Genomic DNA, 25,758 nt, shown 5'->3' with positions numbered 1-25,758 from the left:
AGAGAGAGAGACAGAGAGAGAGACAGAGAGAGAGACAGAGAGAGAGACAGAGAGAGACAGAGACAGAGACAGTGACAGAGACAGACAGACATTGATTTGGGGTTTTCTCTGAGGTTGTGTGCAAGAAAGTAGTTGGTTAGCAAAGCCTGGTGAGAGGTTATCATTCCCCCAGCCTGCTTTGCCTGGCTGTGCCATTGCCCACTGGCCTTGGGGAGGCACCTCTTTTGTTCACTCCTGCTTCCAAGTGAGCTTCAGGGTGTGGGCTTGGCCTTCCTTGCTTACCAGGTACAGGAGCAAGTTCTCAACCTCTGAAGCATTCCCTGTGAAGAGTGACAAATGCAAGTGCACTTGGAAGATGATTTCTGGCAGTTCTCTGGGAGCACCTTCCCTCTGAGTGCCCAGAATTATAAGAACCTGGGATTGATGTTGTGACAAATGGCAAGTGAAAGTTTAGGGTCACCAGGCCTTTTCAGGAGACCAAGAAAAAAATACTAACAAACTCTGCTGACATTTTTCTGCCTGGGTTCTCTATTTACTAAGCTAAATTTTCAAAATCTGACCCTCTTTTAATGTGCAGTCTCAAAAAAAGCACCACTAGCTGCTGCATAGTATGTGCTCCAAGTAAGGAGTGAGTCATGGGCATTTCCCCAAGGTCCCTGTCTGCATCTCTATTTTTAGAACCTCTCCCAGCATGGTCTGCAGGTTGCGTCAACTTGGAGACCTCATCCCCAACTCCACAGCGGAAGTGGCCCTGAGGGATGTACTTCGGGCTGGGGTGCAGGGTCGGTAGATGGCCAGCATCCCAGATACAGGAGGCTGTGCCACCTCCAGGTGCTTGTGAGGAGCTAGCACACCCACAGGAGGTGTGCCTCAGGGCTCTGAGCCTGGCCACCGTGTGCCAGGCTGGCTGTTGAAGGACATTCCATGTGTGGAACATCACCCCTGCTCACGTGACTTTAACCTCTTCCCAGCTGTTTTCTCCCCCTCCCCCCCAGCACTCAGGGGCAGGATCAAGGAAGGCCGGGCCCATACTGCTGATCTACTGGCCTGGGCTGGGTTTGACTAGGAATGGCAGCCTGCTGGCCCCTCTAGCCCTGCTGTCTTCCCTCCTGGAGAGACATTCGTGTGGACTGTGCCTGCTGGAACAGAGCTGCACCCAAGCAGCCCTAAGCCACAGAAGGCTGCTCTCTGATGGGTGTGCCCATCACTGCTGCCTGCTCATGCCCTGAGCCACCGTGATGAGGCCTGGCATGCTGTTCTCCAGCAGCTATGCAGAGGTCATGTTAGCAGGGGTGTGCACAAGAGCTCAGGCACACACCATGAGCACTAGAGGCCTCCCTCCTTCCCACAGTTCTCTGTGGCTCCAGCTTGGCTCTCTCCCCAGCCCCCCTGCCCTTGGCCTTGGCTCTTGTTCCAGATCTTTGCAGGACAGTTTATGTGTGCAGGGCACCTAGACTGAGAGTTTAACCCCTCTGGCACATCCCTAACTCTAACAATTGGAGAGGAAATGGGGTTTAGGAATCTGGAAAGGCCTTCGAAGTAGTCATAGATTTATTTGAGTCCCGGATGGGATTAGTGGCCATTTGTATTGTATATTTGGTTCTCTTATTCAATAAATATTTGTACAGAACTTACTAAGTGCTGTGCTTGCTATCATCCCTAAGGATCCAGTGATGAGTAAAACTGCTCAGAGCCTGGGCCTCACCTCCCGGAGCTCAGTACCTATTATGGAGGTGGATATGGAGCCTTCCAGGGGAGCAGTAGCTTTCTGGGTCCTGGGAAGCTGTCACCCTTTCAGGTGCCCAGAAGAATCGTGGCCCATCCTCGAGTTCTTAGGTGCTCTCCTTGGTTCCTGCATGAAGCTTCTGTAGTCCAGGTGAGAGGGTTGAAAGCTGCTCAGGCTGATTTCATTTGCTCACGGTTCCCTGTCTGAGTTCAGTTCAAGGTGTGACACAGCGACTTTGACAAAGCCAGGGATGTGAACACAGGGGTGCACAGGCCTTGGGGCCCCTTGACCTTCACCTGGAGGGCCATGGCCCGAGGGCCCCATGGAGCTCCTACTTCAGGCTGAGGGACTTGCAGGTCCTGCTGCATGGCTTCTGTGCCTGCAGAAGGAATGGTGTGTGAGTCGAAGTTGCTTGTTTCTTGGAAAGGTAATGAGACTAGAATAGCTAAAACAATGTTAACAAGAAAAATAAAACGGATTGGTGAGGAAAGAGGCCTGCAAGTCAGTTGAGATCAGAGAGTCTCGACGCAATCCCAGTGGACCTTTGCTAAAGATGCAACAGCACTTGAGGAAGGCTGGACCTCCCAACTAGTGCTTCAGTGACAACTGCGCATGGCAGGGCAAACAAATAAAACCAATAAAGAAGCCCCCAACCTTCACTTAATCCTCATAGTGTACGCCCAAATTAAACAGCAACACTATTCTCTTAGGAGAAAATCTTATCACCAAAAACCTGAGACTTTAAAACTTGTACTTTAAAAACTTGATCTACAAGAGATTCTGCTAAGGAAATGAACTACAGACTGGAAGAAATATTTTTTAAAACAATCACATGTGACATAGGACTTGTATCTAGAATATATGATGAACTATAAATGTTCAAAGGTGGAAAAGCTGTTCACCTAAGACAGTGGACAAACTACGTGAACAAACATGAAGGAGATATACAGAAAGTGAATAAGCTTCCAAAAGACATTCAACATCATTAGCCACAGGAAGTACAAATGAAGACCATGAGAAAATGCCACTAGTAAACTAGCTAACAGAAAGTGTTTCAATACTGAATGTCAGTGAGGCTGCCTAGAAACTGGATCTCTTATCCATTGCTGATAAGATTATAACAGGGTACAGACTCATGGAAAATACTTTGAGACATTTCCTTTAAAACCTGAATGTGCACTTACCCTAATCTAGCAGTTGTATTCCTGAATATTTATTTTAGAGAAAAACTTAACATTCTCAGAGAAGACCTGTACATGAATGAATAGCAGCTTTATGTATAATGGCCAAGATAGAAAACCTGAAGTCTTTCAGTGAATTAAACACTGAGTAGTATGTCTATAGCATGGAAAAATTGTCATCAAAAGGAACAATTCACTGATACATGCAACAACAACTTGGAGGACTTTCAGGGGCATTATGTAGAGTAGGGGAAAAAGCCAATTGCAAGAGATCTTGTACTGCATGATTCCATTTATACAGAATTCTAGACAGAGGAGTATAGCACTAGAGAGTAGATGAGTGGTTTTCAGGTATGAGGGATGGAGTGGAGGACAAAAAACACAAGGCTATAAAGAGGTGGCAACAGGAGGTTTCCATGGAGAAGGGATTGTGCTGTTGATTATGGTGGTGATGTGAATCTACGTACAGATGGACAGGTATAGAACTGCAGACACAAATGAGTGCTTATGAAACCAGTAGGTCCAGGGCCAGTGAGATAGCTCAGTGGACAAAACTTCAGCTTGGGCAAGCACAGGGACTGGGGTTCGATCCCTGGCACTATGTGCCACACTAGCTCTGCCCTTGGGCATGCTGAGCTGGTGACCAAGTCTGGGCATGATGGTGCATGCCTGTAACCTCAGCACTGGGGAGGCTGAAAACAGGAGGATCGCTACAAGTTGAGCTGTTTAGTGAGACCCTGTACAAAAAAAAAAAAAAAAAAAAAAAAAAAAAAAACCAAACCTGGTAGGTCCTGAGTAAGACCCACCGAGTAGACCTATATCAATTTGCAGATTTTGATTTTATGCTATAATTATGTCACCTGTATATTACAGCTGCTCTTTGGCATCCACAGGAGATTGGTTTCAAATCAGCAGCCCCAGTAAATACTCCAATCCACAGGTGTTTAAGTCCTTACATACAATGACATGGTATTTATATATCCTTATGTGTGTTGTTCCATACTCTGAAAATCATCCCTAGATTACTTGTATAGACCTAATATAATGTAAATGCTATTAAGTTGTTATCCCATTTTATTTTTGGCTTGTATTATTCTTATTGTTATATTGTATTCTTACTGGGTTTTTTTTCCCCAAGTATTTTGATCCATGGTTGGCTGGATGCTTAGATACAGGACTTTGGATGCAGAGGGCCAGCTGTGTAGGTTACCTATATAATGATGTATGATTGTGTGCTATTGTCATTGGGGAAACTGTGTGACAGGTACAGGGGACCTCTCTTCATTATCATCATCCTCATCATTGTTTACATAGTTACAATATTTCTTGGGAGTTGGTAAGTAGAAGACACTGCAATGAAAATGGTAGAAACACAGATGCACCTTGTCCTCACAAGGGTCTTACCCAGTGGGTGTGGCTAAATATTCTTATCCTCCCCATCCAACAGATGAATAAATCTAAACAATAAAGTAAGTTTCACACAGCCTTGAAGAGTAGGACTAAAACCCAAATAGCCCAACCTTGGGACTGCTTTTTGTAGTTTTGCAACTTCCCTTTAAATCTAATCATTTCCAAATAAAAACATTTTGAAGCCTAGCACAGTCTTCTAATGCACATGGCCTTCAGTGGACCATCCTCTGCTGGGCTCATCCTCGGCTCTAGTCTACCTCCTTGGCCAACCACATGGTTTTATTCTTATCCAGTGAAATGCAGGGCTTGAGCTTGTAGGGAACTGCTTGCAAAAAGCCAGCTCTAAGCTTCTTTTCACTTTTGGAAGGGAGTGCACAGCTGGCTGAACAATAAAATGTGGACCTTTTGCCTTGGAAAGGACTCGAAATACTCAGATAAATTCTGCTTTTGTAGGTCAGTAGAGGGACAGCTCTGTTTCTGAATCTTGTTGGTTGGGGACATGCTTTGCAAGAAGTGCTGAGGTTGACCAGCACTCCACCTTCCTGGTATAATTCTGGCCTGGTTCCAGGGACTTCTGCAAGCAGTGCAGTTGTCTCCCTAGGATGCCCCTGGTAAGTCTTCTTGACCTCTACACTGGGCTGGATTCACATGCTGAAGGGGATGATGGCTTTGGCATAAATGTGATCCCTTCAAAAGCAAGAACTTCTAGCCCTTCTTCCAGGCTTAAGATTATCTTTGTGTCTTTTAAAGATGGATAGTGAAAGCTTAAAAGTGTGAAGGTGTGTCACTCATGATGGACATGGTTAGGAAGGGCTCAAGAATCAAAGGGGACTTGGGATTGTTGAAGAACCTTCCAAATCTCAGGATGGAGGGGGGTGGATTCTTTTTTCCTCATTCCCTCCTCAGTCTCGAAGACCCCAAGAGATGCCATTAATACAGATTCCTCTTCTGGCCCCTTTGACATACTTGCTTTTGAAGGACCTGGAAGAGAAAGCTCTTTGTATGTGGTCAGAATAAACTCATTGTACACACAAACAATTAACTCCTCAATGGACTTGCCAGCCCCTTGAAAGGGCCAGCCCTGCTTCCCTGGACCTCGTGGGCTCTATTCAGTCCCTTAAGCACACCAATGTTTTGGGGGTTTTGTTTTGTTTTGTTTGTTATTCTGAAAAGTCTTTCCTTGAGAATAGTCAGAGCGGATCAACATTGTCCTCCACCAGGCATTTATCTCCTCTTGCCAGTGAATGTCAATCAGGAATCAAAAAGCCAAACAGAGCAGGCTTTGAATGGTGTCATCGGGGGTCGAAGTGACTTCCAGCTGTCTGTGCATGGGCTAGGCCTTCTCGCAGGACAAGGAATTGTGCTGTCATGCAAACCCATTCTCTATGAAGGCTCCCAAAGCCCATGTGGGGGCTGAAACTACGTGGGGCTGCACCTGCAAGGACAAGGCGTGCTTGGGGGCTGGGGGGCCTTGGAAGGCCACATGCTATGGTTCTGGGGCTAGGACATTTCCAGAGCTGCTCACCGCCTCTGGGGCCTTGAGCAAAGCACTTCTTGCATTGAAACTCAATTCTGTCTTTATCTGCCTTGTACCTTCCTTCTCCCTGAATGGTGGTGGGGACAGAGGAGGACAGTTACCTTCCTGAAGCTGAGCATGGCAGTCTATGTTATTGCTGATTTTGGAATCATCCTTAAGAAATTATCTCATGTTTGCCTTATTTGCATACGGTAATATCAATTCTACCTCTTTCTCCCTCCCTGTAAGAAAAATTAGTAGCCTTTGAATTAGCTTGGTGTACCTAGTGTTCTATCTTCTGCCCCTTAATTTGGGAGAATATTATAGTGTTAAAGAGAAAGTCTTGCTATTTGATGTCCAAAAATATGACCAAGAAGAAGCACAGGCATCAGATCACTGTAAGTGTATAGGTAAGGTAAGATTCAGATACACATGTGAAAATATAGGGGCGAGTCTCTCTGTGAATGCAGGACTGGTTATACAATCAAGCTGTGCTGCCTGATGACTTAGCTGTAGTACCTTTGACAATCTCTGTTGTTTTAACAGCTTTCCTGGGGTTTAATTCACATACCCAAAATTCATCCACTGTATATGCACAGTTTAGTAAATTTATAGCATTGTGTAAACAACAGTAGAGAACACTTGCACCACTCCAAACAGAAACATCAAAACTATCTATAGTTAAACCTCACCCCATCTCCACCCCTGAGCAGCCATAGATCTTTCTGTCCCTATTGATTTATCTTTATTAGCCATGCTGCCTGAATGGAATCTAATTAATGGCATATAGTACTTCCATTTTACGAGGCTCTTTATCCCCGTTGTCACATATATTAGTTATCCGTTCTTTTTCTTTGCTGACTGGTATTCAGTTAGATGGCTATATTATAATTTGTCTTTACCAGCTGATAGACATTTAGATTATTTCAAATTTTAGACTTTCATGAATAATGTTGCTATGAAATTTGTGTATATGTCTTTATAGGAACATTTTTATTTATTGTCAGTAGAGTCCTAAGGAGCAGAATTTTAGGGTTGAATATAAACTTATTTAGCTAAAAACAAACAAACAAACAAAAAAACAAACTTTGCCAAATTCTTTCTTAAAGTTGCTGCCCAAAATATACATTCCCACCAGCAATGAACAAGGGTTCCAGTTTCTTCACCCTTGCCAATACTTGGTATTATCTTTTTAAATTTTATCCATGGTAGTGGTTGATTGGTGGTATTGTGGTTTTAATTGGCACGTTCCTAAAGACCGATAGTGTTGCACATCTTTTTATATCTCTCCCCTGCCCTTCCCCCCAGGGATTGAACTCAGGACCTTGCACTTGCCAGACAGGTGCTGCGCTGCTGAGCTATGTCCCCACCCCTTGCCTTTCTCAAGTATGCTTAAAGACATATACCAAATGCCAAAATTATTTTTTTGTTTGATGAAGGCTTTAAATTTAAATTAAATTTATTTCTCTAAATTTTAACTATTTAACTAAAGTTTGAATCAGTGTTTATTTTCTTTATGGTTACCTTGCTGTTGTCTGAAAGACTCTAAAATACTTACAATATTGCTAGATTTGTAAGACTTTTTGGAAACGAATTTATTAGTTATCCATACATCTCCTTTGGTGACATGTCTATTAAAATACTTGTTTCAGTTTTAAATCAGTTATCCTAATGAATTTTAAGGGTTTTCTAATTTAAAATCTGATAATGGGCCGCAGATATAGCCCAGCAGTCGAAGCGCCTGCCTAGGCAAGCCTCAAGGACCTGGGTTCAATCCCTGGTACCATGTGCCATGCCAGCCCTGTCCCGGGCATGCCGAGCTGGCCACCAAGACCACGTGTGGTGGTACATGCCTGTAATCCAAGCCCTGAGGAGGCTGAAATAGGAGGATGACTATGAGTCTGAGCTGCATAGTGAGACCCTGTACCAAATACGTACATTTTTTTTTTAAATCTTTGATAGGGCCTTAATTTTGCAAAACAAAATTTAAAAGTTGCATGAGATGGTTAGCCCTCATGGAATTATATACCCTTCTTAATAGGTCTTTATGCAAATTTTTTATACATACATAGCATTCTGAGGCTTGGCAGACAGGCTTTCTTCATTTTCAGAAGAGGAAATTGCTACCCAGAGAGATAAGGTAGGGGTTCAGGTTAACTGACTTCTTAGATATAAAGTGGGGATCAGAGTGATCTCATATGGGCCCGAGAGGCCAAGGACATATTCAGAAAACTTACTGTTTCCCAGAGCCTCGTGTGGGGCCTGGGGCTGTTCCAGGGCTTGCCCGGAAGCAGAGGCGCTGTGGACCTTGGACCCAGGCCTTGGGTTTATGTTTGGTAGCAGAGGTGTGCTTATTTGCTGGGTCTGAAGCCAGGTGCCCAGGTGCCCGGAGATGACGGCTAGAAGCTCCTGTTGGCTTTGGCCTGGCTTCCTGGCCTGTGGGCATGCTAGATTTCACAGGTGGCTCCTGGCATCAGGGCACCTTGTCTTTTCACTTTATAAAGATTTCCATGTAGGACCTCCCTTGTAGCCCAGCAGCTGCGCCTCCTCACCCTTGGTGACCTTGCCTGCAGGAAGCTCCATTCACTGCAGTGGCTCTGCCCTCCATGGGCTGCTGTGCCTGCATCCGGCAGAGCGGAAGTCACCCACCTGCAGAGGCGCAGGTCTTCCCCAGGAAGCCCTGCTTGCTGGCGGGGGGTACAGACCTTCTTGCTGAGGGTGAGACCAGAAGGGCAGCCCCAGGCTTCTGTCTAGATGACAGGAGAGGAAAACAGAATGTTTTTAGTTATCTTTGCTCCAGAGGGAGTTACAGCTCTTGTAATATGGGAGGATTTTAATATCTACGCTGAATATTAAAATATCGCACATGCTGTTTTCCACCCTGGTTCTCACTCTGGTCCCTTGTGGAGTGTTTGATCTCTTACTTGCCCTTTGTCAGCCGGTGAGTCTCCTCTCAAGGAGCCACCCTGTGGGGAGGGGCCGAGCGTACTGTGCTGGGCTGTTTACCCTGTGAACTCCACATCCGGCAAAAACAACCAGATGTGCAGCGCAGCTGCCAAAGGCTCCATCCCATGGCTCACTGAATTCAATGGAAAGAGGTGTTAATAGAGTCAAGGGAAGTGAGGCTGTTCTTTAAAAAAATGACATTGTGTGACTCTGTTCCGGTTTTACTCTCCTTCAGTGGCTTCCAGCTCGAACTCTCACAGCTTGGCATCAGAAGCTGCCTGTTGGGGATGCAGTTGGAGGCAAAGGAGGTAGCCAAGAATAGCTGCCCCCCTTCCTGCTCCTCTTGTGTCTTAGGGTGATGATCAGGTAGATCAGGGTCACTCTGGCCCCGCGGAGAGCTGACTTGGTGGCAGCACAGGAAGACAACAGCAGGGTCAGGTGTCACGACTGACAGGTTACGGGTCTGAGTGTCCATCGAGGGTGTACATGTATCTCCATCAATTTCAAATCTTAAGGTTCCAAAGGATGGGATGATGACAGGAGAGATCAGAATTACACACTCTCTCCCTTCCCCAATCAGATTCAGGGGAGTCGGCCAAAGGCACTGGGGGCTCCCAGTAGTGGGGGTCGGCTTTTAGTCGTGATCCTCCAGGCATCTCCCAGACTGAGAACTTGTAACTTCTGTGAAGAGTTAGTACGCAGAGAATGTTCTAATCCATTGTAAAAGACATCTAGCTGTTAAGAAGGGAGGGCTGGTATGATCTTCAAACTACCTGGAACAATAGTGCTTAATCATCCTCCTCCCGCTGAAGGAGAAAACAAAGCAAAATATCTCAACTGTATATCCGCAAGATGGGCACAGATACCTGTTCTCAGGAAGAATGAAATTGTTTCTGGGGGAGGAGGAGGATGAGAAAGGCACTCTTTTTACATAGAAAGCACAAAAATATGCATGTGGAACATGAATGGATACACAGTTTATAAATGTTATTAAAATTTCATTAGAGAAATGATTAGGGGAAACCCGTTTAAAGATGCTCCTTATTTGGGCAATAATGGATAAAAGGCTCAGAAACAATTTTCTAAATTAAAAGATTTGAGGCCTCCATGAAAGTAACTCCAAGTCCTGAAAGGTAAATAAACAAAGTCTCCACTAGCCTCTGGCCTGCTGAGATTTTTGGCTATGCAGAAAGAGCTGCCCACTGAACTGGAGTGAAAGCTTTATGACTTTGCTACCGGGAACTCCTTGCTCCCATTGTCAATGTTAGACATTTCAAAGCAAGAGTAGGATGATCTCTCTGATTCTGTTTGTCCCACCTGCTCCTGGGCATCATGGTATGTGCTCTTTTATTGTTTGAAATGTTCTAAGACTGCGTGATTTTCCTCAGTGTGCTGCAGAGGGAGAATGATCTTCCCGGAAAAGAATGATGCCCAGGACTCAGGTTCTCTTAAGATTTTCAATTAGGGCCTCTAGAAAAACATTCTGCCTGTCTGGACTTTCTCCACTAAGAATTTACACTTAGAAGCACAAATTATATGGAGGAAGGAATCAGATATACATGGAGAAGTCAGGCCTTACAGAGGTGTCTTGCATTGTGGCCCTTAACAATAAAGGCATGAGAAAGTGTGTTTCTAACAGGGGCCTGCCCATTAGCTCAGTTGTTTAAATGCTTGCTTAAACAAAGCAGTCAGGCTCAGGATGCTGTGGTTCAATCTCCAAAACTCAGGCCAACGAGACCTGCCCTGAAGGCATTCTGGCACCACCAAAAAAAAAAGAAAAATGTTCTGAGCTGGTGCTTTTCCTAAGATGACAGAGACTGAACTGGGGACAGCAGCATAGCATTTGATGCCATAAAGGCTGCTGCCCTCATCCTAACATGCCTGGCCAAAGCTCCGGTGTTGGAGGAGATGCCACTTCCTGAGGAGCAAGGCTGGGAGGAGCATGGCCAGAAGCAAGGCTAGAAGGAGGGGTTGGGGCTTCCCAAGCATGAGGCTACCTCCTTTGGTGCACCCCTTGGGATGATGAGAACACACCTGGATTTGTTTTACTGTTGTGTCTTTCTCTGGCTCTCTTTTCCTTCTTTGGTCTTTTCTTCTCATTTTCTCTTTCTTTGGTCTCTTTATTGGGACTTGGCCGGGCCATGTACAAACCCAAACCATTCAACAGTGCTGGAGAGTAGATAGTATTTACCTCAATAATGGTAGTCTCTTTTCGCTTCTTTTTAACCCTCAATTCAGATGATGGATCGAAACCAACCCCCACGATGGAGACCCAGCCAGTGTTCGAAGGAGACGGTGAGTCCTTGTGTTCCTTCCTTCCAACTCTCACTCTTCTGCCAGACTTTAGACCTGGGGAAAGCCTTAACTTTAGGTGTTTGTTCAGGCTTCATGATGATTATTCTCTTTTCTAACTTCAATTTTTCCTAATGTCAGCTGGATTGTCTTCATGTTTTACAAAAGGAATTCAGCTAAGGACCTGCTATGCTCTCGATTCTGGAAACAACTTCAGCTTTCCCTAGGCTTCCTGCCTGTCTCATGATGTCCAACAAAAACACAGTCTGGACAGACTTTCTGAGCTGTCAAGACCAGGCAATGATGGCTAAGTAGACCAGGCTGGCAGCATCCTTTCCAGACTTACAAATGCCTGCTCCGTGCCTAGCCTGGTGCAGGGCCCCTGGGTGAGGAGAGATAGTGTGTCAGTGTCAGCCTTTGTTCTCAAGAGAGTCTTAACCACTGGAGAGTTTTCTGGGCTACAGTCTATGGTCTCAATTTTTATTGTAATAGCCTTTTATCACAGAGAGATGGTAGAGGTCTGGGAAAACCTGGTTTTCCAGAAGGATGCAATACAAGCAGGGTCTTGGAAACAAAGGGGAAGAATTGGGGTATCCCAAGCAGGGAGGATAGCAGGTACGAGGAGTGTGGGTAGGAGAGGATGCAGTGAAGGAAGTAGCAGGAAAGAGATTGGTCAGTGGAGCTCGTTTGGCTAGGGGGTAGGGGCATGGCGAGTGTGTTCAAGACGTTTGGGAGAAAAGGAATTCTAGCTCAAGAGAAATAGAGTCTTATGACCAAATAAATGCTAGAAGTCCTGAGAAGCATGGGGAGGGGACAAAAGGGTCTTTGGAGGGTGCAGAAGTCTGGCCTCCATTCAAGTTGGAGCTTCTCAAGACCTCTGTTATTCAGGTGTTTTACCAAATACACCAGATTCCCATGAACAGGAAGAGGAAGTTTGGTAAGGTGTGGTCTCTAGAACATCTGTGAGGGATGTTCCTAGCACAGGTTCAGCTCAGGGGAGGATGACTGAAAGATGGGGTTTAATTTATAGTTGATTCATTTAGTGGAACATACAAGGAGTGATCAGATGATGCATCTGGTGCTTACATTTTAAGCAGTTTATTGCTGTGAAAGGCATGTTGCCTGTAAGCTCCTTTGGGGCTGGGGAGATAGCCTGCCTGGCAAGCGCAAGGACCCGAGTTTGAGCAAAAACCTAGTGAATACTCCTGCTGAACATCATGCAACAGAAAAGTAGGCTTGTCAAAACAATATGGTGTGACCTTATCCACTTTATCCAGGCACCTGGAGACCTCTAACTCTTCCCCAAAGTCAAAATGTCCATGAAAAGTAAATGTTTTGAACTGGTTTAAGACATCCAGGCAGCCACAACAGCCCAGTGAAAGACACTCCTGAAAGAGGACCTCCAGAACCACTTCACAATGTGGCCAGAACAATGAGATAAAGATGTTCAAAACAAGAAAGAGTATTTTGAGGGGAATTAATGGCAATGTGTATTGTTCCATAATACATTTTTAAACCTTTAAACATTATTCCAAAACCTTTGATAGCTTCATGCCTAAAACTCCCGAAGTCTCTGACTGAAGGAGGTCCTAGGTTATTGCAAGTCTGGGCCTCAATGATAAGTGGGGGAATGGAGATCATGTCATCTGGGGAGAACTCCTCAGTACCCTCACTGAAGATTTTGTCACTCTATAGTATGTCCTGGGCTACTCAGTGTTCCCACACTCCCTGTCCATTGGGTGACCCAAGTCCTGAGAGCCAGGAGGCATTCTGGAACATTCTGGATGAAGACATTCAGCCTCTGCTCAGGGAGCTGTGAGAAAGATAGTTGGATCCCATGTGAGGCTCCTTCCTTCCCATGTGGAGCGAGTTTCAGCGAGCTGAATCTGCTTTGGCTCAGCTGTTTCCTCTAAAACAGTCTCTGTGGTTGGTTTGGCGTGTGTTTGTTGATTTATCCCCTTTAAATCTTCTCCCAGGGAAGCAGCTGAGAGGGACTTGGCTTGGCCCATGTTCCTCACCTCCTGGGATAATATTTTTATTCCTGGATGGAGTGGCTCAGTGTCACTAGACTCTGACCACTCCGTCTCCTGCCGCAGGATGCCCTGGTTGGCACTTACTAACTGGTGGGGAGAGGACAATGGACACCGTGCATACATCTTGAGGGAGAAGGCTAAAGTGTTAAGACCCCAGACTTTTAAGACAGAGTTTCTAAAGTCCAGGCTTACACCCCATGCTACATACTTTCCTGTGCTCAGACTTTCTTTCTCTGTTTTTTTAAATCCAGAAATCACAGCGCCTACCCTATGGATTAAGCACTTGGTAATTAAGGACTCCAAACTGAACAACACAAATGTAAGAAATTCAGGTAAATAATCTTCTTTGGATTATGTACACACCCAATGTGTGTCTGGTTATTTTAGGGTTGCTCCATGATGGCCCTACTGTGTGAGTTGGACAAGTCATTGAATTTATCTGGCCTTCAATTTCTACAGCTGAAAACAAAGGAGACAGTCTGAGCTCAGTGTTTCCAAGTTTTGCTTTCTTCAGTTATCATCCTGTGGATCATCTTTCATGAGCAGTTAATCCTTTCAGCTAAAAATTTTTGACTGTATTTTAATATCTTGACTTTTAATATTATCTTAACATTATGACTTTCTGTATGCCATGCAGGAGAATTTGAAAGAAGAATGGGTATAAAGAAGTTGAACTTCAAGCCTGCAAAAGCTTAGTTCTATGCATTTTTCATGTTCTAGCAGTTGATTATAATCATGTTTTTTTCTGGTCTGATCTATTGAAGGTCTTGTAGGTGGTCAAGTTTTGGCACTGACTGAAACCTTCCTAGAAAGGTGATATTTTTCAAAGTTTGATGAGATTTGTAGAGCTTATTTACCACTAAGAAGGATTAAAGCCAATAAAATCCACTTGTCATCAATAAAACTAAATGTTTATCAATAAGAAATATGTGAATAAATCAAATCTGGACTCTTCTTTCAGCTAAGACTTCACTGTGAGATACTAGTTTCTGGTTGTATTTTAGGGCTGGTTGTTGAATTCATCCCTTTGGTCTTTTCCTTATAGGTGGCAAGGACTGTGAACAAGCAAGATAGGCTTTTGAACAGGCAGGCAGAGTGTGACCTCCTGACTTTTGTCTTATAAGTGTGTTGTTCTTGGCCCCTGTGCTGTGCGCCAGCTCTGTCCTACAGGTGGCGATGTGGGGACTGAGTGCAGCGAGTGGTAGAGACCAAGAAGTAAATCAGTGTGGCTTTGGGCTGATTTTTTTTCTGTGTCTTGGGCTCTCCACAAATCCGATTCACTGGTTGCTAAAAGCTAGAGGTATGGGAAGGTGAGATATAAGGCATGGTGTGAATTCCCTGGGGCCAGAGTCTGGTAGAATAGTGGGGAAGGAACAGACTTTGAAATCAGCAAACCCTGAGTTCACATTCTGACTCCAACACTTGGTGAGTGATCTTTTCAGTCAACTCAAATACCCCCCAGGGTCTCAGTCCCTATCTGCAGATAGAGTCAGAAGACTGTGGTTAAAGGTTTACTAAGCTATTATCTATGGGGTGTCTGATGCCTGGATAAGTGATAAACAATAAGTGCATGAAAAATTGTATGTATTTATTTTTATTATCTGCAGCAATAGTGGGATAAATGACAGTGATTATTTGGAGAATTCTTCAAAAAGGAAAGGATTTACGATTATCACTGTAAGTAAAGGCATCTTTCAGACGAGTTTCTTCTAAGAAGAAACTAGTTTGCCACTCACCACTGTTAGCCAATAAAATAAGTTATAAATCAGTGGGGTTACTATCAGTAGTGCCTAGAGCTGGAAGCAATGTTTGTACATGATCTATCTTGTACCTGAGACCTCGGTAGTTCTGCTCTGCTCTCAGTGAGGGCATTAATTCCCATTCCATACCAAGTGGCAGGCACAAGACTAAATTCTCTGAATTTTACAACCCCTTTTCTCTAAAACAACATTTAGTAACTGCTTCTGTGCATTTCCTTTCCTCCTATCGGTGTTTAACGCTGTAAGGATAAGTACCTATTCCATCTATTACAGAATCTAACTCAGTGCATTTCCTTGCTTTGGGGAAGAGAGAGAACGATCGTCTTCACTATGATCAGTAAAATTGGACTAGCATTGTCATGGTAGCTAATCCTGAAGAATTTTACGTTTATTTGCACATTTGGCTCATTTCACCTTAACCCTATAAAAAAGCTGTTGTTATTTTGTGTCAGGTGTTCCGTGTTGTGTGGTCATGGTCCCCATAATCAGACAAGAGTTAGAGGCTGAGACAGTGATAGCTAGTAAATGCCTGGGCTAGAGAAAACTAGTTATTCTAACGATGACAGTGCCTATCTTCTTGGGCTGTATTCTGAGTGTTCTAATATGATGCTGCCAATTTCTGCTGTTTTATCAAGTTTGTCCACAGAGTTTATCATTAGGGTCCTGTTGAGGAATGCTTTCCAAGCACATGCAGCCTTGCTTTTACTGGAATGACCAGCCACCTTTATTTCTCCTGGTTGGCCCCAGTAGTGTCTATAAGGTCAGTGCCGAGGACAGGGTGGTGGTGGGAGAACTAATAGTTCCCTGGAAGAAGTGAGACCAAGGATACTTATTAGGCATCGGTTTCTTAATAATCACCTTAGAAGCTGTATCAGTAAGTAAAGTCTTATTGGAACGTAGCCCCGCTGATTTATTTGTGTATCGTCTATCGCTGTTTTCATCTCCGAGGGTAGGATTGAGTAGCTGTGATGAGCCTGTGTGACCTACAAAATCTAAAATACCCCACATGATCTCTACCAAGAAAGTTTGCTGCATATGGGTGTATGTGATTAATTGAACAGGAGCCATTTGGCGGGAATGTGTACCTTGGCTCGGGCCATTCAGATGTCTTGTTCCCTTTGCAGAGCAAGCAGAAGTAGGGGCTGTGGCTCCTGAGATGCTCCCTGACATCCCCAGCTAGGCCTGAATCAGCACAGGAACTTTCAGTAGCCTCCATCCCCTCCTGAGAGCCACTGTCAGGTGTTGCTCCCCTGCCCCTGTGTGCGCTTCCACAGATGTCCCAGGGGGCCAGCCCGCTGCTTGATGTTTGTAGGGAGTCTTTGGCCCTTTGTAGAGGTAAGCCATATCATGGGCAAAGCACGGGCTTTGAGGTCAAATGAATCTCTAGACCTTCCTTCCACTGCTAGTGACCCCTGGGTGATAGGTTCTGGCCCTATATGAATTGCTGAATTATTATGGTGGTCATCCAATATGACTGAAGCCCTTAAAACAACAGCATCTTCCCAGAGACCACCTCCTCCCTTCTTCTCTAACTCAGCCCAGGATGCAGTTTCCTTCCACCTTTCCCGCCACCTCAGGGAAGGCGCCAGTCAGCTCCTCAGGTATATCTAAACATCCCCCTCAAACCCCACCCCTGGCAACAGGCCTTAAAAGCCTCAGCCTCCCTTTGTTCCAATCCAGAGAATTCCTTGTCTTCCCAAATTTTCTCCGTGTCCTGATGAAGGTCCTTTCCCTTTATAATAAAGCCCTTCCCCCTTTTTCCTTCTGCCTGTTTCTCTGCTGCAACACTGTCAAAAACCTGTCACTGGGGAGCTGGAGACGGTTACTCAGTTTCCCTGCAGCCTCATTTCCTTCTATATAAAACAAAATAAGTTGCAGGATTTTTTTGAGGCTTCAATTACAGATATATAATGCTGAATACAGAATAAGCACACCACAAATGATTAAGAAAACAAAACAAGACAGTAGCAACCATGATGACACGTCTTTATATGTTATCCTAGCCTCCCCTTGCATCCTGTCACATTCAGTTTCATGAAAAGCCACAGTCTTGGATGATAACTGGTTTAGGCAGCTGGAGAAGACTAGCTGCGGGGTCGGATACCTGAGGCATTTTCCATTAGAGTATGTTGGTGGAGTCTGGCTTCCAGGGAGCTTCACTTGCACGCCTGGGGAAGTTGGAGCTGGCCTGTGATGCCCGCCTGGGTGAGACCTCTTCTCGGCCATCTCTCCAAGGCAAAGATTATCCCAGTTTCTCTTACACCCCCAGCATCCTTTTTTCACACTCAGACCCTGTGACGCCAGGTTTGTTTTCTGGCCTGGGGACTGTTGATGTTGGAAAGGTTCCCCTGGGCAGCTGAAGTTGTACAACAGCATGAAACCCAGGCCTGCATACACAGCTTAACTCCTCCTGATGGGCTTGAGCCTTGTTTCAAAGGCTTTGTCACATGCTCAGTGCTGCTTCTGGGGTTCTAGCAGGTTCCGCCTCAGCAGACCTGCCTCCTCAGTCTTCTCTTCCACTTTCCCCTCCACTGTCCCTCTCCCCAATCGCGCAGCAGATTCCTGTTGCCCCTGGGAACCTGGACCTGGAGGCTGACACCCAGAAACTTGGAGCAGCACCCTCAATCTTCTCATGGCTCAGTAGTTGCAGGAGGCTCTGTGCTGCTTTTATAAGGCAATGTGAACTTCTGGTGAGATTTTCTAAAATCAACAATTGGCTACCAAGCTATTTCTTATAATACCTGCAGTTTAAAATAGTTTTACCACTTACATTTTATAAGAGGGTAAAGAGATTGAATAAATGCAAGAACTAGACTTTATTTCTAATTCTTCATTCTTCATGGCTTCTAATTTGGCTATTTGCAGATACTTTATTTATTTATTTTTAATCCTTTATTTATTTATTTGGTACAGGGCCTTGCTATGCAGTTCAGACTTGTAGTGATCCTCCTGTCTCAGCCTCCCCAGTGCTGGGATTACAGGTGTGCATTACCATGCTTGGTTTCAGTGGCTGGCATGGTGCATCCTGAGTTCTGAGGCTGGCATGGCATGCAGTACTAGGGATCGAACCCAGGACCTTGCGCTTGCCAGGCAGGTGCTTAGAGCACTGAGCTATATCCCCAGCCCCAGCAGATACTTTAGAAGTCTTTGTATGACAAAATTCCTTGCTTCCTCCTCTGGGAAGGCAGAGGCTTTCAGGAAATAGGGCCATACATGGCTTCGTCCTCCTCACTGGGCACTATAGTAATGTCCCACTGGCCCACAGCCTGCTTCCCTCTGCTTTGCATGATTGCATTAGCTCTTAGTGGGGTTAGTGGACTTCCTCTCTGCAGTCCCCACCTCTCCACCTATTTATATTTTCCTGTTAACTCTTATGATCTGGCTAGGGACTCCATGAAGGCCCTAGATCCTGTCTTGTGAGTTAGAGGCCCATACCTCCCCTCACTTGCTTCCTTGACCAACTGAGCTTCCTGCTGTTCATCAGTGAAGGAAGCAACTCCTGGTAACTCTGCTCCTTGGAGACAGAGCCGCCACCAGGGACATAACGTAGAAATGCTTGTCTTAGAAGTTTTGCTATGAAACATTACTCCCATCTCCTTCCATGTAAGAATGTCTGTGCTTGCTTTAGACACTGTCCATGTCACAGGTAAGGTGTTTACAGGGTCAGAATGTTGCTCTTGGCCACATTCTGGATTGCCTTTTCTTCATCCAGTGCCTGCTGGGACAGTTGCTATGGTAGGAACGGTACCTCCTGGCTGGGTCCGCTACCCCCAGGCCTACACACTTGGGCTGCCTAGAAACTGTGGGCTGATGTAATGACCTGAGGCCTGGAAAAATAAACAGCTCACAAGGAAACCAGCGGTAGCCGTTGTAAGCAAATAGCCCACAGCCACCTGGAATCTCGCACATGACGTGATTGGAAGGAAGAATGAGTAATCTGCTAACGTTAGCAGTCGGGGATGCGTCTGGGTTTATGTGCATTTAAAATTTCTATATGAAAACAAATCTTGGATATTTATTTCTATAACTGGCCTTCTCGGTGTCTGGCCGTCGGTGTCATGCAGGTGCCTTGGTCAAATGTGGCCAACACAACTGAGCTGGGTCTGGACCCAGGTGGCCATCCACATGGCTTGCTCCATGGCAACAAAAGCTTGGCTTTTCCTCAAGCTTCCTCTTTGCTAAGAGGAGCGCTAATTATGTCAAGAGGCCCCAGAGAGCTTTGCTCCACAGTTCATTTTCACCTTGTTTTAAAATTAGCTCCTTTTGCTTCTTGGAACACAGGGTGTGTACATGTCCCAATTTTTCCCTTTGGCCTCTACTGATAAAAAACTGAAATAAAAAAATCCTGCCTAGGTATTGTAATTGGCATATTCCAATTTGTTGGAAGTCAATAGTGGCCTCTACTTTGATCTGAGAAATTCATTCTGCATTTACTTGCAATATGACTTTGGAAGTAGACAAGAGAAACACCTTGAAGTCTCACACAGTATGTTTTAGAGAGTAAAGTTCTGATCCTTTGCTCTTGACAAATTTAAAAAAAAAATCTCTCTCATCATCCCACTTTGTCCTTTCTCTTCTTTTCTTGCCCAAGTTTTGACTTATCCTAGCACTTGTCCCTTAAAGAAGAGAAGCTGTCAGCAAGGCCCATAGAGTTCCTAGGAAAACTAGAAAGAAAACAGCTACATCTCAGCACTTGTCCCTGCAGAATGGCCATGAGGCGTTGCCTAGTGTTTGTGGAGAAAGGGTCTTATCGGCTTGCTTAAGCATGAGTCAAGAGAGACAGGAACTTCTCTAAACTTGGGTAGATATGAGTCAGTAATACTTTGGGAGAAAAGTTAAGAAGAAAAATATCTACTTGCTATGTTGGGACAATCCCCTCCAGAAGAGAGATCCTCTGCAGAGTTTCTATCTTGTTTTCCCTGCCCCTTGGGAGCTCAGCCTTTGTGGGAAGGAGGCCATCACTGGTTTAGGCCATGGTGAGCTTTGCATGACCATTTTAGGCTCCGCACAGCAAAAACTATTTAGACAGGGTGGTTGGTTTGTAATTTTCCCCCACACCTCCTCAACTGTGACACTTCGCCCCAATGCCTTGCCCTATTCACAGTGCCAATGCCAGTGTCCTATGAGGAGTGCTCTCAGCCCGTGGGGCTGTGGGGCGGGAAGTTTTTCTTTCTTTCTTTTTTTTTTTTTTTTTCATCTGCACACTATTTTGGTTTTTATTGATTTTTTCCATAATTTTATTGAGAGACAAATAACAATGAGATAGTTTCAAATTAAATTGGTAGGACAGTTTCAATAATTAACACATTGCATACTGTCTTCCTAGTGGTTATTTGCTGTACAAGATATCCTATTTATAAGCACTATTACAACAAATCCTTCTATTCATTAAGAGAATGTAACTACATATCTATCCTAAATTTTTTGAATACACAGATACAAAATGGACATTCATTTATATATCCCCTTTTTTGTTTAGTTCCATCATTTGAATATTATAGGTGTGTTAACTCAGCAAAATATTTTAAGAGTCCAGTAATCCATCTTCTGCTTGACTGGCAGTGTCAGAAGTTGTTGACCTGAGTCCCCTACAGCTCAGCATAACAACATGGCTTCACTTCTTATACTTCGTTTTTATACTTTCCTGCTGGATGGTTAAGACCAAGATAAAGCAAGACTTATGCAACAAGAGTTTTCACTTTTGGATCTGATAAGGTCAGCCAAATCCCCTCAGGATTTATCCTGAGATCCTGTACCTCAGATTGTAGATCCTTTGTCACTGTCAGCCATGTAGATGAGTCACAGTCATTGCTTGGCCAATGTGCTCCCCATGAAAGCCTGAGAGAATGTTTTCTCTCCATGTGACTCTCCTTAGACACAGTCTACATCATTGATCACTTTTCTCTTTGGCCCCATAATCTCCTTGATCAGAAAATTTGGGACACTACTGAGTTACATGACGTTACAGTACAAGATCTCATATGTCCTGAGTCTTAGTTGACCTTGGGAGGCTAGGGCCAAAATGTTGGCTTTCCTTGCATCCCTCCTTTTTCTCTAAGTTTTTCTTGATGATGGAGCCTCTGAGCTGCTGCAGTTTAGGTGTGGCTTACAGGCCAGGTAGAAGTCCTGTGGAAGGGAAAGAAGGTATGGCAGAGAACCTATAGCACCCAGAAGCCTGGTCCACGGCTGCTACTCGGGTACCACCAGGCTGTGGGAGGCTGGGTTTGGAACATGGCCCAAAGCTGTGGAAGGCGCACCTGACCCTGTCTAATCATAAGATCATTGATCACTGAGTGAGAAGCACACACGTCTTCTAGTCTCACTACTTAATATTCAGCAACAGAATAGAAACTCCCACTGAGGATTTTGTCCAGGGTCCCAGAACCACTGACTATTATGGGCTATGGCCCCTGGGCATCATCCTAGGCCAGGGGTGATGGAAACAACACAAGGAACAGCTGAGGAAGGAGCTGGCCATTGGGCAGTGGCAGAGGTGTGGTGTGCCCTAGGGGACAGAGACAGTTCATCACTCACATGGTTTGGAGTTTCTAGCTCAGTGATGATAAAAATGAGAGAGAGTGTGTTAATTGTATTATTTTTAGCTTGCCTGCAGTGCACCCCTTTATGGCCATGGTGGGACATACTGCTCCCATGATCCTGTCCTTGGTCAGTCCTTACAGCCCCTTTGAGACCAGTCATTCATGGGATAGAGACCTGGAAGACCAGAGTTCTGCTGCACTGCTAAGGACATTGTCATGGATGCTTTACATTATGATTACACTTAAAATTCTTGGGGCCAGGGAGATAGCTCAGTAGAATAAACACCTGCCTGGCAAGCACAAGGTCCTGAGTTCAATCCCTAGTACCACCAAAAAAAAAAAAAAAAAAAAAGTGCTTCCATGGCAAGTCTCACACAGACTGAGTTCAATTCCTGGTTCTGAAAAAAAAAAAAAAAAAAAGCCACAATTCTTGTGGGTTGAACCCAGGTCTTTGCTGTACTCCGTGCATACTGTGCCACCAAGCTGCACCTCAGCTGCCTGTATTATGGCATCTGAGCCTCACAAGGACTTCAGGAGGTATGTGGCAGCCTTACTCTACTTTTCTAGGTAGGGAACCTGGGAATTTGAGAACTTAAGCAAACTGACTGAGGTCACACAGTAAGTAGGAGAGTCGGACCCATTATCCCAAGGCAAGTGCTCTTGACTGCCACTCGACTCTGCCTCTGTTCCAGGTGTCTTTGGCTTCTGTAGATCTTTAGCCATGCCAGGCCCTGGGGAGAGCATGCAGGAGGAGAAGGAGAAGACTTGTTGTTGTTTTCAGCTCAGAGAAAGAGGTTTGTAATTTAAAGGAGGTGAGGAAACTAATCCAGGTGGAGGAGCTAACTTTGTTAAATGTGTGCATGTTGTTTCTGATCTCCCCACCCCCACCTCTAGCTGATATGCACCTGAGTACAGTTCCACAGGCTAACTGTGTTCTGTTTATGGGAGACTTTTGTCTTCCCACAGCCCAACAGGGCCTCTCCTCTAGGCCTTTCCCTTTCTTAGCCAACTGTCCATCCTCTGTCCAGAAGGGCAGCTGGAGCAGGGCTTCTGTGGGCTCCCCTTCCCTGCAGGAGTGCTCTGAACCTGGGGGGTGAGAGACACTGAGCAGCATGGATGTTGAGGACTGGGAATTGGCTGTGGCCAAGTGGCACTAAGTGACGTGGATGATGGAAAGCCTGGGGGGAAAGAGTAGGAAGGCACAGCCCAGCAAATGGTGCTTGGAAAAAATCATCCTCCAGGGGCCACTTAGCCCCTCCTGTGAAAAATGCTAAGTCCACAAGTAAGAAAAATAACCTATTCACATAGTTGGCTGGAAACCTTAGGTGCTAAGACCCCATGTGGCTAAATAAACAGAAAGGGCCTATGCTCAGTGAGGTACCATAAATCATTCCCGAAGCCCATTGACTCCAGCCTGCCCCTCCCAGGAGCACCACATCTCCATCCCAGGGCTCCTTCCCAGGCTGCAAACTCAATTTCTGAAAACCTGGGCTGCCTTGGCTCCCTTTTGCTTCTGCAGCTTCCCCTTGTCCAGTTTGTAGCCACCCAGCAGTGGACCCTACCCACACATGTCCCCCCAACCTGGAGAACACATAGCTGGAGTCCGTGACTCCTTATGCCTCTGAGATCTCATGTTGTGATTTAGAAAGGTTATTTTTAACATGTAGCTTGTTATTTTGGGTTATCCTTCAGAATTTCCTTCAGCTTTGATAGGAGGCAAGGTAGGTGGCCTACCTGAAGGGATTTCTGGGTCATTTTAGGTGGAATAATGCTAGTGTTTTCCTTGATATTCCTAGTCCTGCAGGACCCTTCCTTTTGCAATGAAATGTAAGTACACATCTTTCATTTTTCAGACTGGGTTACCTATTATGGATGTTTCCATCTCAGGAAACGCAATCTTGATGGTCTGAGGGTTGTATAACATTTCCCAGCATGCCCAGATTCTCTCTTGCAGGCCCTGTGGTCTTGAGCCATAGGTGTTCATTCCCCAGTGGATGGCCTTGTCTCTGGAGTGTCTGTTTAGAGCCACTTCTCAGGCCAAGGACTCTTCACAGGTTCCTTACTCTGAGGGTTCCACAGCTCTCTCAAGGGAGGAGCTGGCCCTGGGGACAGAGGTGAGGGCAGGCTCAGGAAGGACTTGGTTCTCAGGAGCTTATGAGGCGCCGAGGTGCCCGCAGAGCTATGAGGAAGGTGGAGACCACAGCGCCCCTCAACCCCACTGCAGCCGGGTCCTCTGGGAAAGCTTGAGGGGTGATGGAAGAAGCCTTGAACGAGGGCATATTAAGAGTTCACAGCTAGTTCTTCTGCTTGCTATGTCTTACTCTTGCAACCCTCCAGGGCCTGTCATGGCAGCCGAATAAGGTACACACCCAAAAGCAGCTTGGGTGGGCACCTGGGTCCTCCACCATCCCAGACCTTTGTGCTGTCCTCTGGAGTCCTGATCTCCTTCACCATGTGGTCCTCCCTCTCAGGATGTTGTCCTGAGCTGGGTCAGTCTCACTGCCTTTTCTGCAGCATAAGCCCCTCAGTCAGGATGGCCTGTGTCACTGTCCTTAGGTAGCAGCAAGCTTTCCAGAGGAGGTGAACTGCTAGGCCGGTCTCTCGGGAACTGTTACCCTTGGTTGGACAGAGGGGGAATCAATGTAACACCCAACCTGCCCCATGTCAAATACGTCGTGTGTGTGTGCTCCAAAAGTGAGGGAAGAATTCTAAGAAACAGTGGAGGTCAAGAGTAGGAAAATGTTGTTGAGAGAACTAGCTCCTGAGAGACAAGAGGGGACCCAAATGTGAGTTGCAAGGAGCCCTCTTCTGGAAGGAACTTTGATAGAGCAAAATCACAAGATGGGTACAAAATCATGAGGGGGTACAACCTGGGTCAAAACCATGATTAACCAATAAGATTATAAATATGAAGATTATAAGATTATAAATATAGCCTCTTCGGTAAATTGACCTAATATTAGGTAGTATTGATTATATAGCCTTATAAATAAGATTATAAATATAGCCTCTTAGCCTCTTATTAATCTAAAAGAGAAGCTGATCATATAGTAAATATTCATGAAGAAAAATAAAGACACTTTTAAGAAGCGATAGATTGGAGGTGTTTGTCACTCGGGTAACTGATGTCTACCCAGACTATATTAGACCAGGTGATACCAATTAGAGTAGATTATTCTGCCTTTTTCCTGAGCCGGGCCTTCAGCAGATGCGCCTCTGCCACCATTATATCGTGTTCTCATCTTCTACACTGACTGCTTTCAGGGTCTAGCCCCGTCTGACTGCCTGTGCTAGTCTTACCTAACTTAGCTGTCTGTACTAGACTGAGGCTCCATCCCAGCCCACGGCTTAAAGGCCCACGACTCTTCTCACTTCTTTTGGGTGTGACTGCTTATAAGGCTGGGCTTTTCCCGTGCATTCATCTTTTTTTTTTTTTTTTTTTTTTTGGCGGAACCGGGGATTGAACTCAGACCCTTGCGCTTGCCAGGGAAGCGCTTATTCCACTGAGCCATCTCTCCAGCTCCCCATGCATTCATCTGTGTGTGTGTGTGTGTGTGTACCAGAGATTGAAACTCAGGACCCTGTGCTTGCCAGGCAAGCACTTATTCTACTGAGCTATCTCCCCCCGCCCCATGCATTCATCTTTGCTATGTACTTTTTGATACTTCATTCCATATGTCTGCTTGGCCAGGTGACTTAGATGTCATTGCCCAGCCAAGCATTGCTTAGGTGTTTTGTAGTTGTAGTGAGCATTTACATTTGGTGGACCTTGTAAGAGCAGATCGCCCTCCATGGTGTGGGTGGGGTCTTTAAGTTAAAGAACAGAAAAACGAAGATGGAAGAATCCCAGAGAAGGGAATTCTGCCTGAGGCTAATGTAGAAAGCCTGCCTGAATCTGCGGCTTGTCTACTTGGCCTGTTGGTTGGGAACGCCCGACTGCCCCATCACTCCTACCTGAATATCCAGCCTGCTGTTCTCCTGCATATTTGAGGCTCACCAGTCCTACAATCACATGGTCCGAATCCTTGAACTCTCTGGCTCTTTCAGTGTGTGTGTGTGTGTGTGTGTGTGTGTGTGTGTGTGTGTCTTGCTGGCTTCCTTTCTCTGATCCTTGAACTTCTCTGCCCACTGGCTTGTCTCAACACCCATCTCCCCTGCTGGCTGTCCCACCATGAAATTTCTGTTTTCTTTCTCCAAAGAGTTCCCATTTCGCTGGCATACTGGTCACTGTGGCCTTAGCCATCGGAAGGTCCTAGGGTTGGATTCCTCACTCTCTTCATTCTTCTGCCTGTTCCTTCCTTTAGCACCTCCTCCCCTAGAAGGCAGCAACCAAAAACCCTAGCCCAAGGAGCTGA

The 25,758-nt window shown here is 45.4% G+C and overlaps 1 protein-coding gene across 3 annotated transcripts in view; it reads left to right on the top strand.

Annotated features, from left to right (window-relative positions):
• The window catches only part of Smoc1 (SPARC related modular calcium binding 1), a 176,513-nt gene that overhangs the window by 124,997 nt on the left and 25,758 nt on the right, over positions 1-25,758 (top strand). For 2 of the 3 annotated variants that reach the window (XM_023702464.1, XM_023702454.1), the window contains exons 6-7: positions 10,985-11,074; positions 13,356-13,436. In XM_023702464.1, the coding sequence (XP_023558232.1) occupies positions 10,985-11,074; positions 13,356-13,436 (171 nt within the window). The remainder of the gene's footprint in view (positions 1-10,984; positions 11,075-13,355; positions 13,437-25,758) is intronic. The other variant, XM_023702458.1, reaches the window with a different exon arrangement.

The sequence above is a fragment of the Octodon degus genome, unplaced genomic scaffold, assembly GCF_000260255.1.
Source record: "Octodon degus isolate 3935 unplaced genomic scaffold, OctDeg1.0 scaffold00007, whole genome shotgun sequence".
NCBI classification, from domain to species: Eukaryota; Metazoa; Chordata; class Mammalia; order Rodentia; family Octodontidae; genus Octodon; species Octodon degus.
Note: the sequence above shows the minus strand (reverse complement) of the source record. Positions and strands in the feature narration are given on the sequence as shown.